The sequence below is a fragment of the Alligator mississippiensis genome, chromosome 6 (assembly GCF_030867095.1).
Source record: "Alligator mississippiensis isolate rAllMis1 chromosome 6, rAllMis1, whole genome shotgun sequence".
In the NCBI taxonomy this organism is placed as follows: Eukaryota; Metazoa; Chordata; order Crocodylia; family Alligatoridae; genus Alligator; species Alligator mississippiensis.
Window position 1 is genome coordinate 80,787,413 of NC_081829.1, and position 20,491 is coordinate 80,807,903.

General features: G+C 43.4%; 1 protein-coding gene across 7 annotated transcripts in view; it reads right to left on the minus strand.

The window, feature by feature from the left end:
- DOCK1 (dedicator of cytokinesis 1) overlaps positions 1–19,810 on the minus strand; it is a 555,371-nt gene extending 535,561 nt beyond the window's left edge. For 6 of the 7 annotated variants that reach the window (XM_059730036.1, XM_006259204.4, XM_014611383.3 and 3 more), the window contains exon 1: positions 19,677–19,810. In XM_059730036.1, the coding sequence (XP_059586019.1) occupies positions 19,677–19,722 (46 nt within the window). In that variant the 5' untranslated portion in view covers positions 19,723–19,810. Of the gene's footprint in view, positions 1–14,937; positions 15,059–19,676 lie in introns of those variants that run through there. The other variant, XM_019482868.2, reaches the window with a different exon arrangement.
- Between the last annotated feature and the right edge of the window lie 681 nt (positions 19,811–20,491).

A 20,491-nucleotide genomic window follows, 5' to 3' on the forward strand; every position in this document is an offset into this window, starting at 1 on the left:
ACTTTGGTTGTTTATCCATCTGTTTGCTTTTTCATGTATATGGATACATGATTACAGATAACAGCTCTCAACTGAATTATCTTGGTTTAGTTACAAAATATATGGAGTAGCAATATACTTCAACAGATATTTTAGATTTCACTGATAAAATTGAAATTTAGCAATTACTGCTATTTATATGAAACAAGTCCCTATGCTAAAAAGCACACTTTACTTAATGTACTAATTATATACACATAGCAAGAGAATTACAATATTAGTTCAAAGCAAATTATATTAAGTTGTTTTTCATAACTATAGTTCTAAATATTTATAACAAGTTCAAGATTTACTAAATGAACCAAGTTTGAGTAAGCACTAGTTTAGGAAGAATGTATTTGAATTTCCCTCCTGGCTATAATAAGTATTTCATTAAAATGTCAATCACGTGAAAAGCAACTTTTTTTTTTTTTCCTCAGAGTACTATATTTTAAATATAGCCCTGGCACGCACCACATTCTAAAAACTAGAATTAAAAATATATTCCTATTTAAAAAAGAACAATACTAATTTTTATGCTGTAAATATGCATGAATATAAGTCTTTTTAAACAGAGGTAGTAGCCAACAAGTGATCTGGAAAGCCTCTGTATGTAGCATGTGGCAGACTGGGGAGAAAACAGGAAGCACAGAAACAGATACAGCAGGAACCAGAAAGCAGAGCAGCAGATTGGGCAGGGAGCAGAAAAAAGAGCAGTAGAGTGGGTAGGAAAAAAGGATCAGAGTGGCACTCAGAGTGCAAGGCCAATTTGTGGCACACCTCCAAGGGAGCTTGGCCCCCACTGTATTTGAACATCTATTCCATCTTCCTGCTAATGAAAAGCTGTTCAATATTAACAACAGGCACACAGAAATTCTGGATCTGCAATAACTAGTTGTCATTGAACTTTAAAGAAAGATTCAATATTACTACAGATGGAAGAAAACAGACAAAACTGACATATCTTCAACAAAGATACATGGATATAGTCAAGTTCACCTTTTCAAGTTATTGCCATAGATTGGTTATCATCAGGAATCCTGAAAAAAAAAAAATGCAAATTCTCTGATAAATCCCCCCCCCTCCCCAATCCAGTATTAAAATTGAAAGCCCCCTGCAGGCCCCGCTAGCCCTGCTGGTGCTCCTCAATAATCCCCCAGCCCTGCTGGTGCCCCTCACTTGCCCCCAAAGCCATCGCAACCCTGCTGGTGCCCTTCACTGCCCCCACCCTACTCATGCCTCATGCCCCCACCCACAGCTCCTGCCCCCTGGCACTGCTGGAGGGGGCCCCCAGCTGCCAGGGCTATGGGGCCAGGGAACCAAGTCTGCAGCTCACTGCCCCCAACAGCAGGCAGCTGCAACAAAAGCAACATGGAGCCAGCTCCTGCTCTGCCTGCTCAGGTGGGGGTGGGGCCAGCTCCTGGCCCCCCCCAGCCATGACCCACAATCCCCAGCCCCGCACAAGCCCCACTTACCTCAGGCTTCAGGAGCGAAGAGTGAAGCTGAGCTGAGCAGAGATGTGGCTGACTGAGCACCTCAGGCACCGCCCTTCCCCCTTCCCCTCCAGGCAGGGCTTGGGGTTTCCCACCCTGTTTGCAAACAGCTCATGCAGGCTGGAGCTCAACCAGCTTGCGGAGCTGTTTGCAAAAGCAGGGAATCCACGGGTTTCTCTGCTAAAAAGAGAAATCCACGTTTTCTCTGATAAAAAAGGGGAAATCCATGGTTTCCTCTGTTTTTCCATGGGAAACAGAAAACCAGGATCCCTGGTTATCATTGATTGTAATGTTTAATCTCATAGTAGCCAAAATTGATGAATACTGTAAACACTTGTAGTTGTGTTTTAAGTTCGACAATTAGGAAATGTGTATTTAATGGCCCACAGCTGATACTGGATAACAGGATCCAGAAACACATACACTACAGTGAATAAGTTTTGCCAAGTGTGAATGAAAATGAAGTAGCATGCAAATAAATAGATGTTGTTTTTCTGAACAGAACATATTAGTCTGACTTAGAATTACTATTAGATTTATATCTAATTGCATTCCTTATATTATCCTTCCAAGCTGTTATTGTACATCAGTATAAATGCACGAATTTTTTACAAAATATGAACTGCAGCCAAGCCACTGTGCAACATAATTGTATCAGTACTCCTAAATTAAGCAAGTTCACGGGAAGACCATTACTTGAATAGAAGAGCTCCAAATAGAAGAGCTCCAAAGAATACACCTAAGAGTGCACCATTTCAGTCTGTTCCCAAATTGATCCAGCCTCCCCCTTTTGGCGTGCACTGCTTCGGTCCGGCCCTGCAATTGGTTCCCACATCTCCCCCCCCGCACTGTGGCCAGCAGGTAGGTGAGCATGGGTCCCCTGTTATTGCAACGCATGATTTTTTATTGTATGCAGCTTAGAGGGAACACTGGTCCTACCATAAGTGAATGTGGTAATTCAGGCAGACAAGGTTCTTTGGGTAAATCTGATATCTTTTACTAGACCAACTTAAATAGTGGGAAAAATTCTTCTTAGCAAGTTTTTGGACACAAACACCCTTCGTCAGGCTGAGGAAGCACCTGCAGAAGATCTGTGCTCTTCCTGGATGGAGTGGTAAAGCAGCCGGAGGCCAGTAGGTATACAAGGAAGTCAGTCAGTGAAAATGTAAATTGAGGTAGTCAGTAGGTGTGAGGCAGGTATGTGTGTGTGTGGGGGGGGAAATGAAAGTGGCTGTAGTCAAAGAATGATGGGGGGGGAGCGGGTAAATGAGAATACCTGGTAAAAAGTGAAGGGTTTACCTGGGAAGTCAGATGTTAGGCAGATTATAATGTGTCATAAATCCAATGTCTATATTTAGTCCATAATTTTTGTATCCAGTAGACTGCTGAAGTTAAGTTCATAGGCTTGTCTGTGGAAAGTATTTTGTAAATTCCCTTTGAGGATTAGAACTCAGATATTGGAAAGAGAGTGGGGTTTTTTTCTTATGAGAAATGTGCCCCTCCCCCCTGCCAGTAACTGGGTATTCTTGTCTTTGATAGATTTCCAATGTGCATTCATTCTGGTGCGCAGTTGTTTGGTTCCTCCTACATATTTTCCATCAGGGCATTTTGTGCACTGGATTAGATGTATTATATTTCTGAAGGTGCAAGTGTAAGATCCAGGAAGGTTGATGGTTCTGTTGTGAGATGTAGTAATTGTGAGGGTTGTGGAGATGTGTTGGCAGGTTTTACATTTCTTGTCCTTGCGTGGTCTGGATCCATTCGGTGCGTTTTGGGCCATAGGAAGTTTGCTTCTGGTGCTGAGGTTGGCAAGGTTGGGTGCTTGCTTAAATTTGTGGTAATTCAGGACACCTCTGCCATTGAGTTGGTATCAAATCAGAAACCTAGCTGGGAACAGTGTTCTGCTACTAAATTCTGGTTTTTGTGCAAGACAAATCTGAAGTCCCGATCACTTCAAGATCTATAAAAGGTTTTGCAAGAGCACAAGTGTTAACCCAGGTATCCTAGGCAGATTCAAGGTCCTAAACTAGGCTGTAAAAATGTCATGTGTTACTTGCACAGGAATGCACAACAGCAGCAAATAAAGCCTGTCTAGAAAGCTTGTAATGCTACATGGGATCCTTCAGAATGAAAAGCTTTTTAGGCAACTATGTGAAAGCTTAAGACCCTCTCAGGCTACAATGGCATTTAAAAGTCAAATATGGAACTGGGTGTGGTTTAGCTACAACACCACAATACAGCCACAATGTGCATTACGTTACTTACACTGTCAGATAATTTCAAGGAAGTCTGCAATTACTACTGGAAATAAGACTGCATGGAAGTGGCTTAGATTAAGGAAAAATGGGTAAAGCGATTTATAGTAGAGTTGCATCATACGCGCATTTAACTTATGCAAATTCAACTATATGCGCTCAGCAAAAAAAAAAAAAAAGAGAAAAATAACAATTTAAATAGTATGAGCGATTCCCCCACCATTCCATGCAATGAGTTCCCACCTCTCATAGTGTGAGCATCTCGCCGCGCTGAGTGCGATTCTAGTGTTTAAAGATACGTATTTTTCGTACAACACGGACCCTAAATGCAAGCCAACTACTTCATCTGGTGCTCAACCAAAGAAACAGAGATCTGTTCCAACGCTGGTGGAAAAACTGGCTGTGTTGGACTTACTGAGAGATGGTATGTTGGTCTCCAACGTGGCGCATAAATATGGCCGCAATGAATCTAGCATCCATGCCATCAAGATTCAAGAGAGAGAAATTTGTCAAGCCGTGGCATCAAGTGCTCCAATAACTGGTAAGGTGACGAGCCAAGCACGTGATAAGACTTTAGTAAAGACTGAAAAGGCATTAAACTTATGGCTGGAAGAAGTGAACCGTAAACATGTGCCTATCAATTACAACACATTGCGAGAAAAGGCTCTTAGCCTCTACGTGCTGTTCAAACCTCCCACCGAAGAGGAACAGCCTTTTGATGAGAAGGAATTCAAAGCCAGCCAAGGTTGACTTAACAGTTTTAGGAACCGTTTCAACCTCAAAAACGTGCAGACTACTGGTGAAGTTGCATCTGCTGATGAACAGGCAGCAAAAGCCTACCCCGAACAATTAAAGAAAATCATAGAAGAAAAGGGCTATCTTCCAGAACAAGTTTTTAATGCTGACGAGATTAGGCTCTTCTGGGAAAAAGTGCCCAACCACACTTACATTTCAAAATCAGAAAGACAAGCCCCTGACTTCAAAGCAGCTAAAGACCGTGTGACTGTGTTGTTTTGTGGCAATGCGGCTCGGCATTTAATAAAGCCAGGCTTGCTCTACAGGGCTGCAAATCCCCGTGCCCTAAAAGGCAAGAACAAAAATCTCCTGCCTGTGTTCTGGCAATCAAATAAAAAGGCTTGGGTGACAGCAGCATTATTTCTTGATTGGTTCCACAAGTGTTTCATTCCGGAGGTCAAGCAGTACCTCGAAGAGAAAGGACTTGACTTTAAAGTGTTGCTGATCGTAGACAATGCTCCTTGCCACCCTGAGGCACTCCAGTTATCGCATAACGACGTTGAAGTAGTCTTTCTCCCCCCCCCCCCACCAATACCACCTCCATCTGCTTGACCAAGGCGTGAGTCGCAATTTCAAGGCCACATACACGAGGCTTACATTCTCATGGATACGTAGCGCTACGGATGCTGATCCCAATCTTAATGTGATGGAGGGTTGGAAGCCCTTCAACACTGCCGACTGCATCACTTATATTAAACAGGCAATGGATGCAATCAAGCCTGAAACAGTCAATGCATGTTGGCAAAACCTATGGAAAGAACGTGTGAATGATTTTAAGGGTTTCCCGACCATTGACAAAGAAGTGAAACGCACTGTTCAGGTGGCCAGGCAAGTGGGTGGTGATGGCTTCGTCGACATCCTCGAGGAACAATTGAAGAATTAATTGAGGGCCATAGAGAAGCATTGACTAACGAAGAATTAGAGGAACTGATAAAATCGTCTACAGAAGATGAAGATGATGACGATGACGAACAGGAAGAGCCAGCAAGTTGGAATCTTCGTAAATTTGCTGGTGTTCCAAGCAGCGAAACACCTGAATGATTTAATTTCTGAATACAATCCCTCCATGGAATGAAGCCTCAAAAATCACACACAGTATTACAGACAATTTGAGACCGTACCAAGAAATGTTTGAGCAGCTCAAGACAGCAGACAGCAACAGTTGCCGATCACCATGTTTTTCAAGAAAAAACAACCAGCAGCAGATGAGCCTATGCAATCAACTTCTTGAGCTGAACCAGAGCCAACCACTTAGTCTACAACTCGCTCTCTGTCACCTAAGCCTGGCCCATCATCTCCTGGATCGACATCAAGCCCTGACGACCCCCCAGTATGGGCGATCTAAGGGATTTTCAAGGGTAACTTTGACTATACGTGATTTTTGCCTTACGCGCTGACTTTAGAACCTAACCCCCGCATAAGATGCAACTCCACTGTATTTGTATCAGGAATGTCCATTTTGGGGCTGGAAGAGAAAGGTGAACGGATGAGATTTCTAACCTCTCAATAGTTCTGAAAACAGCTGTTAACAGGGAAAAATCATCAGTGAAATGAGACACTTCTAGTGACTCCCACAGATGCCAGTTCTCAGCACACAGCTACCTGGTAATTTTAATCCATGATTTACCTTTATATTTACTTGTCATTTCTCATCAAGTTCATACCTAACACACAGACCAATGAGGTAGTAAACAAAGGCAGATTTTGATGCACAGAAACCTGGACCACTTAAACAAGTATTATATATTTCAGCTAAATAAAAAGTCATACATTCAGGACCATAAAAAAGGAAAAAATTAACATTTGTAGGCAGTGATACATGACCTACCATTCATATTCTCCCAGTAAGAGGACAGCACTTTAATGTGTCCTCACAGCAAGCAAAGCATTGAGGAAAACCACCAATGTTAGACACTATAAATCAGGACTCCAGTCAGGACATTTGTCACAATGTGAAATCAATAGCTCAATTAACATCTCCAAGGCAGTAAGTTTGTATGCATTTCCTTAAAGAAGAAAGGTTTATAAATCCTACTACTGAAATTCTGCTACGTGCTACTGTCTATGACAAGGGCTGGCAATCTATAGCCCGCAGGAAGACGAGCAGTGGCAACAGCACGGCCCTTACACCTACCTGCCCACCTCCAACTTGGGGTGTGTCATTCTGGCCTGCAGCTATAAGAGGTCATCTACCCCATATCTCACACAATGCTGAGTAATGCAGTACCAATTTCTTTGATCAGAGAGAGAAAAGTGTTTAGAAAGTTTGAAAGGTAGAACAAACTCAAAGTCTGTGCTGGCATTATTACTGAGACATGTTCATATGTAGGGTTAGATTAAAATATATTACGTTATAAATTCAAACCATCTTCATAACTAACCACTAATCTGAGAAACAAGTAGATCTGAAGTAAGCTGCAAGTCTCATTAAGGGACCTAACAATTGAATGAGAATGAAATTCGGCATTCATTCTAGAAAATCCTATGCTAGGTTAACAGTGCACACAATAATCACTACAAAGCCATAAACTGTACAAACAGAATGGAAAAAGAAAGGTAAAGTCAATAATTTAATCTTCTCCCATTCAAATACCTAGCAGTCCATCAGTCTGTGACAGACGGGACTTCTGCAGCTCAGAGGAGCAAAAGAAAATTTAGGGTGCTTCTGATTTTTTCAGACTATAAAAAATGTTTAGGGTCTTTGCTTTACTCATTCAGGTTAAACTCTACTTGTGTTAGAAACAGTAGAGGAGAGATGAAGAAAAGAAGAGCCCATCTTAGGGACATAAACTTTTTTTGTTTGCACATGGCAGAGCTTTTGAACAGCCCTGTTGCTAATGAACCCTTTCCTAACCAGGGTAGGATATTCCACACATACCACAAATTTCCAGAGTCTGATATGACGAGTTCTATTACGTCATTCTTCCTTTATCTCAAGAAGGTCCTGAACAGGAAAGCTACAAAACAGCTGTGCCTTCTTACAGGCATAATAGCTGCCTTTTTGAAGGGGTTAATTGACTTCAAGTATAGAAAGGGAAGATCTGCACTTCTAAAGGGTCTCTCTGTTGTGATAGGATCTAGATGGATTCTAATGGAAGAGAGAGAGGGTTCTTTGGGTATGTACAATATCTTTTATTAGACCAATTAAAATAGTTGGAAAAATTCTTCTTTGCAAGCTTTTGGGTACAACCATGCTTACCCAAAGGGCCTTGTCTGCCTATGCCCTTAGACCAACAGAGCTACATCCAACACCCTCAAATAATGGAAGAAAATGCTTTCCAAGAAAACCCAAAGGACTCATAAACAGCCTGCATCTACCAGACCCAGGCCTGATGAGATTCTTTGACATAGAATCCTAAAAAGTTAGGGTTGGAAGGGACCTCGGAGGCCATCTAGCAGGGGGCTCAACACAGGACCATCCCCAACTAGATCATCCCAAAATGGAGCTTCTGTCACCTCTCAGGGTAACCGGTTCCAGTGTTTTACTACCCTCCTAGTGAGAAAATTCTTCCTACCATCTAACCTAAACTTACGTTGCTGCAACTTGAGACCATTGTTCCTTGTTCTGTCATCTGCCACCACTGAGAACAGTCTAGCTCCAACCTCTTTCAAACCCCCCTTCAGGCAGTTGAAGGCTGCTAAACCCCCCTTCAGGCAGTTGAAGGCTGCTATTAAGTCCCCTCTCGGTCTCCTCTTCTCTGGACTAATAAGCCCAGTTTCCTCAGCCTCTCCTCAGAAGTCATGTCCCCCAGTCCCCAAACCATTTTTGTCACCCTCCACTGTACTCTCCAATTTTTCCACATCCTTTCTGTAGCGGGAGGCCCAAAACTGAACACAGTACTCCAGATGTGGCCTCACAAGTGCTGAATAGAGGGAAGAATCACTTCCCTTGATCTACTGGCAACACACCTACCAATGCAGCCCAGTACACTACTGGCTTTCTTGGCTACAAGGGCACACTGTTGGCTCATATTCAGCTTATTGTCCACTCTAACCCCCAGGCCCTTTTCTGCAGAACTGCTGCCCAGTCAATCAGCCCCCAGCCTGTACTAGTGCATAGGATTGTTCCATCCTAAGTGCAGGACTTTGCACTTGTCTTTGTTGAACCTCATGAGATTCCTTTTGGCCCAATTCTCCAATGTCTAGGTCACTCTGAATCCCAGCCCTACCCTCCAGCATATCTACTGTTCCCCCCACCTTGGTGTCATCTGCAAACTTGCTGAGGGTGCACTCTGTGCCATCTTCCAGGTAACTGATGAAGACATTGAACAAAATCAGCCCCAGAACCAACCCCTGGAGCACTCTACTTGATACCAGCTGTCAACTACATATCAAGCCATTGATTACTACTCTGAGTCTGATGCTCCAGCCAGTTTTCTATCCACCTTACATTCCATTCATACAGCCCGCCCATACTTCCTTAGCTTGCCTGTGAGAATCTTGTGGGAGACCGTATCAAAAGCCTTGCTAAAAATCAACATACACCACATCCACCGATCTCCCTGCATCTAGAAAGCCAGTCACCTCATCATAGAAGGCAATCAGGTTGGTCAGGCATCAGACTTGCCCTTGGTGACTCCATGCTGACTGTTCCTAATCATCTTCTCCTCCAAATACTTAAAAATGGATTCCTTGAGGATCTGCTCCACGATTTTTCCAGGTACTGCAGTAAGGCTGGTCTGTAGTTCCTTGGGTCCTCCTTTTCCCCTTTCTTAAATACGGGTACTACGTTTGCCCTTCTCCAATCACCCAGTACTCTCTCCTGATTACCATGAGTTTTCAAAGATGACGGCCAGTGGCTCTGCAATCACATCAGCCAACTCCCTCAGCACCCTCGGGTGCATCCCATCTGGCCCCACTGACTTGCATATGTCCAGCTTTTCTAAATAGTCCCTAACCTGTTCTTTCACCACTGTTGGCTACTCACCTCCTCCCTAAGCTGTGCTGCCTGGTGCAGCAGTCTGTGAGCTGACCTTACCTGTGAAGACAGAGGCGAAAAAGGTATTGAGCACTTCAGCCTCTTCTGCATCCTGTCACAAGGTTGCCTCCCCCATTCGGTAAGGGACTCACACTTTCCCTGATCCTCCTCTTGCTACTGACATACTTGTAGAAACCCTTCTTGTTACCCTTCACACCCCTTGCTAGCTGCAACCCCAGTTGTGCTTTGGCCTTCCTGACTTCATCCCTACATGCCCAAGGATTGCTCTTATATTCTTCCCTAGTTATTTGTCTAAGTTTCCACTTCTTATAAGCTTCCTTTTTGCGATTTAGTTTACTGAACAGTAGAGTTCCTTGCTAAGCCAAGCTGGTCTTCTGCCATCCTTGCTAGTCTTCCTGCACACTGAGATGGTTTGTTCCTGCACTCTCAGTACATCTTTTATAAAGTATAGTCAGCTTTCCTAGACTCCTCTCCCCTTCAGTCTGGCTTCATAGGGGATCCTGCCCATGAGTTCCCCGAGTGAGGATGCAACAGGGGAAGAAGAAAGGAACAAGTGACACATGATCTATTACAAGACATCAGGGGCTTAGGGTACTTGGGGGAAAGAATTCTCAAAGCAAGTAGCTTTTTAAATAAAGAACTGCTTGGAGCTGCAAGAAAAGGTTGCAACTAAAAAGACACTCTTGCACATCTCTAAGAGCAGCAGAAAATAATGAAAAACAGAAGATAGGGCATTCAAACTTCTCTCCCTTCCAACATTTGAGATGGATTAAAAACAAAGTAATCTAGAAAAGGATAAAAAAAGTACCATCCTTGGCATTTCTTTCCTTCCCTTTTAAATGGTTTTTTCTAAGATTCTATAGCCACACATGGTCTTGTTTGAAAAAGGAGTAAGAGAGAAACTGGCAAATTTAGGTCATATTTCAAACTGACCATAATACACCTGAGAAACTAAAAGCCAAGCAACAGTGCTGGCCCCTTGGACTGGAGTACCAGGTCCCAATCAAACACTAGCAATGCTAGAATTTCTGCCTCTGTTCCCGACATCCTGCAGAAAGACCCTCACAATCAGAACTAATCTCCACACTAGAAATAAAAAGGCCAAAACAATTCTTCCTGAAAAGAAGAATCCACACAGAGAGAGCCCTGAAAGAAAAGCCTATCTTACACAGATGCTGAACACTGGGCTTGATGCAGCTGTAATACTAACAGTGTAATAGCTGGCAATCAACCTTGGGGGAGGGGTGGGGGGGGGGGGAAGGCCCTTTGAAGCATTAAACAAAAGACAGGGACCTACTGAACTGGGGAAACTGTAGGTGGCCAGAGAAGAGTACTGCTTCATACTGAAAAAAAAAACAAAACAGAGATCTTGAAATCAAGGCAATTTGAATCACTGCATTTAAATTAGTTTCAAGCTTTATACAAACTAATGTGAAAATATGTGCTATTTTATCTTTAGATAAACGCACATAATGTGATAAATTACCCATGCTGTTTATAGAAGCCAGTAGTGGTCGAGTAGAGTTTGATTATGATCAATTGTGTCTGTTGTTCTTACAGTACAGATGTTAATAAAGCACTGGTCTAGTCTTCTGTAGCACAGATAAGTACTGTGTGTAAGAAAATTCTTGGTAGAAAAAGATACCCATAAAATCTGAAATTAACCAACAGGAAACTAAAGAAACAAGCACAATACTCCCATATAGGCAACACTAGGTCTGTAATAGAAAGGGCAAACTAACAACAAGAAACATCATGATCCAGATTAAGAAAAAAAAGAAAAAGATTTTTCTCCATCCTAACATAAAGCTTTTAGACAGCCACACAATCTAGAATGGGATCAAATTTAAGAGGGAACAGTTTGTATTGTAAAGTGCGCACAAGGCAATTGTAAAGGGAGCTATCCCATAACATAGAAACTAGATGCCACTATCACCTCAACAACGAAAAAAGACCACATCCTTGAAAGATGAACACAAAGCAATTCAGCACCAAGAACTGTTTTAAAATATTATTCCAGAGCAGGAGTCAAAGAGACAGTCGAGTTCCAGACCATCTAGAGCGGTCCTTGTGTGTGGTGGCGCACATCCCAGAATAGGCTTTGCATGTGGCACTGTCCAGCACAGCTGCTGCTCTGAGTGGTCTGCACCAAATGCAGCTCCCATTCCAGCCACTTAGGGATCCGTGCTGCCTGCAGCACTAGTCCCAGACCAGCTGAAGCAGCTGCCAGGTCACATTTGCTGCTTTGAGGAGGGAGTCCAAGGGCTCGATCTGGCCTGTGGACTAGGCCTGTACCATAGGCATGCCCCATGCCTCCTGTGGATCTGATCAGACACAGGGGATGAATCGGGAGGCCAGATGGTGGTGTTCCTTAGGCCAGATTTGACCTGCAAGCCATGTTTGACACCTATGCTCAGGAGTTTCCTCGAAACATATCAGATCTTGTCTTATTTCAGTGGATAAATCAGGGAACTATGAGTATTTGGAGCTACAGGCCACATACATAATTAACGCCTAGGCATCAGTGAATCAGAAACTACTGCTATTAAGATTCATACAGGACATATCATCGCATTACAATAGGAATTCCCCCCATCCTAGTGTTGAGGGGAAAAATGCAATTAAGACCAAACTGCCAAAATACCAGATTATTTCTCATTTAAAATACCAGTCATGTCTTTTATGAAGCCATAATTATAAGCATATTACTTTTTCATTATAAATTTAAGAGCAAGTGCGTGGTTTGTACTACAACTATGGGCCAACTCTTGAAAGGGGCTAAACAACTCTTTAGTAGCATTTGATAGTGCTCAATTCTTTTAGTAACTTGTCCCAATCAGAGAAATTCTGAAATATGTTCATAAATATGAGAATGTGGTTATCACCAATAGAATGACCTTGACACACTACAAAAAATGTGTATTAGGCAGTTTTACATAAAACTAACAGTCACAGAATCATAGAAATTAAGAGCTGGAAAGGACCTCGCATGTCCAACCCCCCCAGCTCTGGGCAGGAATACAGCTGAGATCAAATGATCCCAGCAAGGTGTCTGTCCAGTCTCCTCTTAAAGACTTCCAAGGTTAGGGACTGCACCACCTCCTTGGGAAGTCTATCCCAGATTCTAGTCACCCTTACCAAAAAGAAGTTCTTCCTTGCATTCAACCTGAAACCTTCCTCTAACAGTTTATGGCCATTGTACCTTGTCCTCCCTTGGGACACTCTAGTGAACAGTTTTTCCTCCCAGCTCCCAATATTCATCCCTTACATACTTACATATGGCCACCAAGTTCCTCCTCAATCTTTTCTTCCCCAGGCTAAACAATCCAAGATCCCTTAGTCTTTTCTCATAAGGTTTGTCCTCCAGAACCTTTATCATTCTTGTGGACCTTCTCTGGACCCTTTCAAGATTCTCCTCATCTTTTTTGAAGTGTGGCACCCAGAACTGGACACAGCACTCCAGCTGGGGACTCACCAATGCCAAGTAGAGAGGAAGTATCACTTCCTTAGCCCTGCTCACAACACATTGATTAATGCCTCCCAGTATGCTATTAGCTCTGTTGACTACAGCATCACACTGGCAGCTCATGTTCATTCTGTGATCAACCAAAACCCAAAGGTCCCTTTCAGCCATTATGCTGGCCAGGACATCTCCTCCTAACCTATATTCATGTAGCTGGTTACTTCTTCCCAGACAAAGCACTCTGCATTTATCCTTATTGAACTGCATCTGGTTCTGCTCTAACCACCTTTCCAGCTTGTCTAGGTCTGCTTGGATCTGCATCCTATTCCCTAGCACAACTGCTTTTCCCCCATAACTTGGAACTGAATTAGTATCGTCTTATTCTACTAGTTTCATTAAATGTACCAGATGACTTAAAAACACCAAGGTACAATAAGTATAAGCTAATAACACAAGCCATGTTTAGTATAATTATTATTAAAGTTCTTACCAGGAGAGGCTCTTAAGATATGCATCTCATTTTCATGAAAGTCCCAAGTGGACAGCACTTATGCACGGTTGCTTTAGCAGAGCGCAAATAATATGAAGCAGGAAACTGAAGATAACATACCAGAAAGCCTGCTGAACAGTTGCCATTTCAATAAAGCATTTAATCCAAAAAACTCCAAATTAAGAATGGCACGTTATCCTTACTTCACCTCAGACTTTATTAGCACATCCAAAAACAGCAGTACAAAAAGTATAACCATAAGACATCTAAGCATTCATACTGCAATTTGTTTTTGGACAGGTCACAACTTTTCATTATATGCCATATTAATAGAAGTATGTCCAGCATTCTTAGGAGGACTGGCTTACAAATCCCTACTTCTTAGAATTTATCTAAGAACTGGTAGGTAAGATCAGCAGGTCTATCAGCACTCATACTTAAAAGGAGAATCACCATAAACCTTCAGGGGTATAACTTCAGCCTATAAAGCATTAGCTTCAGTCAAAGCCCCAAACCCTACATAAGATGCAAGAGGAGAACATCACTGAGGTGAGCTTGCAAACAGATGATCCTGAATTTTTGGAGCATCCTGCTTTGCCAAGCACTTACACTTTGAAGAACCCCTAAAGCCCTCCAACAGTTGACAAACCCTACACTCCATGACTATGAGGCAATTTAAAAAAAAGACTGCCCATACCACCCACTTATTCAAAATTATCTCCATCATTCATCAGTAATTAGCATATTTCCACATACCCCACACAGAAAGCATCCCTAACACATTTTACACATCTTGCAGCTAAGACATCCCATTTCTGAAATCTGCCTGAGGCTAAACTGAACTTTTCCCTTGTAGGATTTGAGCCAAGACCAACCCTGTCAGCAAGTTTATTAAAAAGTCACCAATAACTGGCAGAATGAAGTGATTCTCGAATCAAGACATTTGTAATAAAAAGGTAGATTGTGCCTCTTACTAGAGAGGACCAGACCTAATCATGGCCTGAAAAACCTACAAGTACAAAATATGAGAGTAATAGCTCCCGTACTGCAAGTAGCAGTATTGCCCTGTATTATTAGGGCTGAAAATTAGATTCCTGTCATGGATAGTGCTAGGGAAATCAAGCACTTCACATATTCTTAAAGACTGCTAGATGTGTATGTGGTGCTGAGCACCAAAACACACCACTCAAAGTATAGCGTTGAATACCATTTATACAACTAAATATTTGAGAGCCAGTGGACACCACTTGGGGCAACAGCCTTCTTCTCCCCCCACCCCCATGAGGCATGCTATTCAACTGAAAAAAACTCTTTCTCGCTCAGATTTATAGTGAATTTATGAGTGAGATCAATGTTAACACCTCAGCTAAAACCAGGAATGTGATGGAGTTGGTAGACATGTTTCATGATCACCTAGGATAATATCATAGTGAAAAGAGGTGGACAAGAAATCTCTGAGCCATGTAAACTGCTTGTACTCATACCTGGCTGCTGCAACTCCAGAGGCTGCTGCTGCATTTCAATGGTATTCTATGCAAACAACTTCATTAAATGTTTGGGATGAGAGATCATATTTAAAATGAAGATATTAGATGGTGTAGGGGGCTGGAAATGAGAAAGATAGCCTCATTAAACTGTACAATAACTGACAATACCAGTGTTTTAAATGGTTCTCTGTATGTAATCCAACAACACTGTTACTCAGTTAAGAAACAAGATATTCCACCCCACATTCCTGGCTGAACCATTATTGAGCGCTGTAGGAAGTGAAGCTGAGTCATACTTACAACTATATTCAGTGATAAATATTTTTAAAGTTTTATCACCCTGCCTTTCATGAGGCAGTAATCTTGGTTTGTGTATGCCCCGGACATTCATGACACTCTGTAAATCCCACGTTACAAGAGTAAATTAGTAAAGAGGAAACAGACTCTCTATGACACTTCACTGAGAACACTGCTATGATATCACACTAACCAGTATCACTATACTACACAGATACAGAGAATAAATTATTGAGATATCTATCGCAGCCAGTAAGTCTGGAACTGGATATATTACAAACACTAGTCACGTACAGGAGTAAGCAACTCAAAAGAGAGAAAATACTTCCCAGAGCTCCTACAACTGCAACAAATACATTCAAGGATTGTTATAATCCCACCACTTGATGGTTATTCCTGCTTAAAGGTACCACACATATAATGAAGCACAGAGGGTTAAACATGAATTTAATGTGTGTCACCGAGATTCGATTGCACTTGGGTTAACAATCCTACTTATGAAATGATAGATGTTCCTGTTTTATTCTCAGACCATCAGCTCATATTGTTCCACAGCTGATTACATTACTAGAATTTCCAAGACTGGGCATAGCAAGCAGTTGGGCTGCTTAAAGGAATTGCTGCCTCTTTGATGGGACAAGGCAACTGAATTAAAAGGCTCAGAACTACTGCTTTTCATCCATCACTTTCCACAATAATACCATCAGGGTCTCCCATATCCTTGATAGCAGAGGCTGCACCATTTGATTAGAATGGAAGAACACTTCACCAAGATTTGAAAGGGAAAAAAAAGGAGAGAGTTTAAGAGCTGGAGACAAAACAAAGGAAGGCTGTGAAAAGAAGACATTTCAAGATCCATTTAATCTTTATGACTATTAATATACTTGGATTAAGCCATTAGAACCACTTTTATCAAACAAATCTCAGTTGGAACACTATTACTCTTTGGTTAGCCTTCCTCACAGATAATGTTGGTAGAATTCAAGATGTTCATTTACATTACATTGATATGACCATAACAAAGAGATGCATATTTAACTTGAAAGGCATTTTCTTCCCTTATGAAGTGTTCATTTTCATGATTCACCCCCACATATTAAAAGTTCTCTCTCACTGCTACATCTACCCTCCACCCCACCCCCCCCAAACCCTCCCTCCCGCCCCGTCCCCAGCTCAGAAGTTAAGTTTCCATAGCTAGCCAAAAACATTTCACCAAAATCTGGCAAGAGACAGAAGCCCCTTTGTTTAATATACAAAGACATGCATCACACATGTAACCAAACCAAATATATTAATTATCCTAGAAGGGAATTCAGTAATGAAGGAGGGAGGAGGGGCGGGGAGAAAGGATATTGCTCCTAAAATCTAGCTAAGAACAGATTTAATAGTACAGTGCAGACAAATGAAAATGCTTATGTTCTTTGGCTGTAAATCTAATTTTCCCTCATAACAACAACATGACTGTTTTCAACTTCCACACCCTTAAAATTTGTTAGGGAATAATCACTCGCAACTAACCCGAAAGATGTCATGAAACTATTATACCAAAAAACAAGGAAGATCACTGGAAAAGGGAAAATATATTTTGAATTAAGAAATATAAAGGTAAGCATCATTCTGGAGCAGAATCTGAATTATTTTAAAGAGCTGAAACGCTGAATCCACCCTAGCAAGTCAACTAGCTACCAAATATTCCTGTCCTTCAAAAACATCAAAAGTAATATTTTAATTGTTCTACAAAGTCTAAATTTCATCATGTGATAATCTTCCCAAATGCACATCCAAGTTTCCTTTAAATATTTTATTTTTATCTCTATATTCCTTAACCTCTCGAGACATTACTTTGGTCTTTCTGGATCCCCCAACCTATTCTGCAACTCCTGGAAACACTCCTAGTTCCTAGTATCCTTTCAATCAAGATATGCAGCTTGCAGTTCAAACTCAAATCATCGTGGGAGATGATTAATATCTCCACATTAACTTGAAGGCAGGGTAGAGATGCATCTTGTGTATCAACTAAATCAGAGATACATATAAGGTGCACCTCTACCTTGGCTTCTGCCCGGCTACCCCTCTTTCCACATTAACTGACCATATTAAATCTTTTCAGTTACATGGACCAGATCTTACACAGATCTTCTTGGCTGCAGAACTTCCATCCAACAGGATTAAAGCAATGGAGTGAACCATTCTTGCTTTACCATTAACTCCCCACTTGCATCTGGGCAATACTGGAGAAAAAAAAACAGCATTTTGCATTGCTGTACTTCCGAGACTTCATATAAAATCCACACTTGAATATAAATAAGGCATTTCTATCAAGTAGTATACACCACTGTTATAAACATACTGGATTCATCCTAATATGCTTGAAAATATTACTAAAGATTCAGGTGTGACCTTACATATCATGATCTGAGCTCTTTAGAGGCATTTGAAAAAGTTAACAGACCCTTCACCAGTTTTAACACCTGAATTTCCTCCTTTATGTTTGTAAAAGAGCCTTCAATTCAAGTTATACTTAGTATACATAAAACATTATTCTATTTGCTATCTGTCTCGTAAGGGTTTGCTATGAAGCCAGCGCAGAAAAGAAAACATTAAAAGTCAGGCACCAGCTTTCTAGGGACGCATACACTGAACACAAAAGAAACCCCTGAAGTTTCCTATTCTTCTGACCAGACCCAGAAATTCCTTCGCTCTTCCGTGTAATATTTTTATAAATGTAAATGCAATAAAAGACTTAGGCAATGAACCAGATTAGATTTAAAAAAAAAAAATGAATTTTCACATTTCAAAACAATGTCTAATAGCATCAAGAAACTTTCCCAAAAGAAAAAAAAAAGTTCAAGTTCACTGTTCCAAACAACATCAGGTTTTCCAATTCCTCTTGTGAAAAGTGCTCGCAATACCAGTAAGATGTAGTCTACTCTCCTTCTACACACAGGACTACTTCCATTAAAAGCATTTCCTATCTTGAGATGCAGGATGTTTCTTTTTAGCTAAACATTTCCCCAAGACACTAATGTAAAAATAAACAGTTGGGGATGGAGACTAAACACAGCCTACAATTCCTCCCTATTATTTTGGAGGGGCAGACGTGGAAACAGAAGTGGTTTCCCAAATGGTAGTGTACTAGAAGAAAGTGCCACCTATGTTTAAGAGCGGGCAGCACGAAGAACCCTTTCCCTCTTCCACTTCTATGCTGTCTTCCCTTACTACAGAGTCATAAAGTTAGAGATCACTGTTGTCAAACCATTCACAAAACATGGTACAAAGCAAGCTATTACAATTTGCACATCAAATGTGCATGAATGGTTTCCCTACTTCCCAGGGACAAGGGACCGAATGAAGTAAATACCCTCTGAATGTTTGGGTTCAGCTCTGGATGTTTAGAAGCAAAGTGCTTATTCAACTCAAGGGTGAATTAAAACAAATCTGAACTAAACTGCATAACCCAGACCCACTTTTTTTTGCTCAGTTAAAACAGTACACTCCTTCCCATCCCAACAAAAAAATCCCACCAAAAAGACATTGCCAGATGGAGGGGGGTTTTCAGCCTTGTCAGACCTTGCCAGCCTGGTTTTTTTTTAAGCTTGCCAACCCAGTTTGTAAAAGATGCTCTACCTCTTCCAAACTGCGTGTGGACAGTGAAAAGAGCAAATCCCGAGGGGATGACAATCCTGGTGCAACAGTTGTCACCCACTGCAGCTAGGCTGCATAAATACAAGGTAACCTGAGGCCCCTGCTTCACGACACGCCTAGGCTGGCCATCATAGAGGACCGTCCAGTTGTCCTCTATCAATATGAAACCCAATGCATTTACTTCAAAACAATAAAAATTAAAAAATAGAGGGCAATTTTCTCTTCAAGAGAGAAAGAGAGAACGTAAAGGCGCCCGGTTTCGTATCAACAGAGCAGCATCAAACCGGTACGTCATCTACGACGGCTGCCCTCGACATACATGTCACCCCCTGGCTGGCGAACCGCGCGATACGTACAGGACCAGCCCCACGTGCAAAACAACATGCTACACACTAGCGAACAGGCGCAATAAACCCCGGCCACACCTGCGAAAGCAAGTCCCTCACAATAGAAGTGACTATGCTGCTACAAAGAAAGCCGGGCAGCCGGAAAGTGGCTGCTGGAAAGCTGGTGTCAGAGGAGCCAGGAGCAGGGCCCCGCGGGAGCCGACCCCCTGCCCCCGGCAGCCCGGGAGGGGAGGCGGAGGATGTCCAAGGCGCTCCCCCGCCGTCCCGGGGCCCCTGGGGAGGCGGCCGGGGGTCCCGGAGCAGAGGCAGGCGCTGCCCGGCGGGGCCGCGCTGAGGGGAGCCGGAGCCGGAGCCGGAGCCGGGGCCGGGGCCGGGGCGTCCCGCGCGAAGTTGGGCGAAGCGGGGCTGTGGCTGGGCGGGGCGGGGCGGGGCGGGGGCCGTGCTCACCCACGCCGTACTTCTCCTCCCGCTTGGTCGGCACCCAACGGGACATGGTGCCGGGATGCTGCGGGAAGCCCACTCCTAAGCCGCCATTTTCCAGCCGCGGGACGGGAAAAGTTTGCAGCGGAAGGTCATGTGGTGCGGGCGGAGCCAGGAGCCGCAGGCCCGGCCCGGCGCGGCGCGGCGCGGCCCTCAGCCGGGACACGAGCCCGGGCACGTGTGGGCGAGCCCGCGGCCGCTGCCTCGACACCCCGAAATGCGGCCCGGCCTGGGCCCGGGCCCTGCCCCTGCGCCGTGAGGGCCGGGCCGAGCCGAGACTTTCCTCAAGGGGAGAGGAGCCGCGCGTCGCTCCAGGGCCGACACCAGCGACGGCACGAGCCCGGGGGCGCGCACGAGGCGCTGCGGGAGCCCGACGAAAGTTTAAGACCCACCAGGCAGGCGCAACAGGAGCCCAGCCACATGGGTGCCCTTAAACTCCCACAGCCGCCGGACGGAGTCCATCGACATCTTTTATTCAGCTTTTTATAAAAGCTGACTCTAACCCCCTTGAGCCACCGCGCGCCACTTGGCTGGCGGTCGTTTCGCCCCCGGCGTCTTCAGGTTTCGGCTGGAGTGAAACCCCCCCTAGAAGAGAGAGGTCGCTGGGGACGGTGAACGGACGGCGCCCTTGCGGACGAAAGGATCGCTTGAGGAGGGGAACGTCAAGACTGGGTTTTAAAAAACAGCGCTTCAATTTAGGGCTGATTAGACGTCCGTGTCGCGCACGCATCCCGCTGGCTTACCTGCCTCTCTGGCGGGGAGGGCAGGGCAAGCTGCCAGCG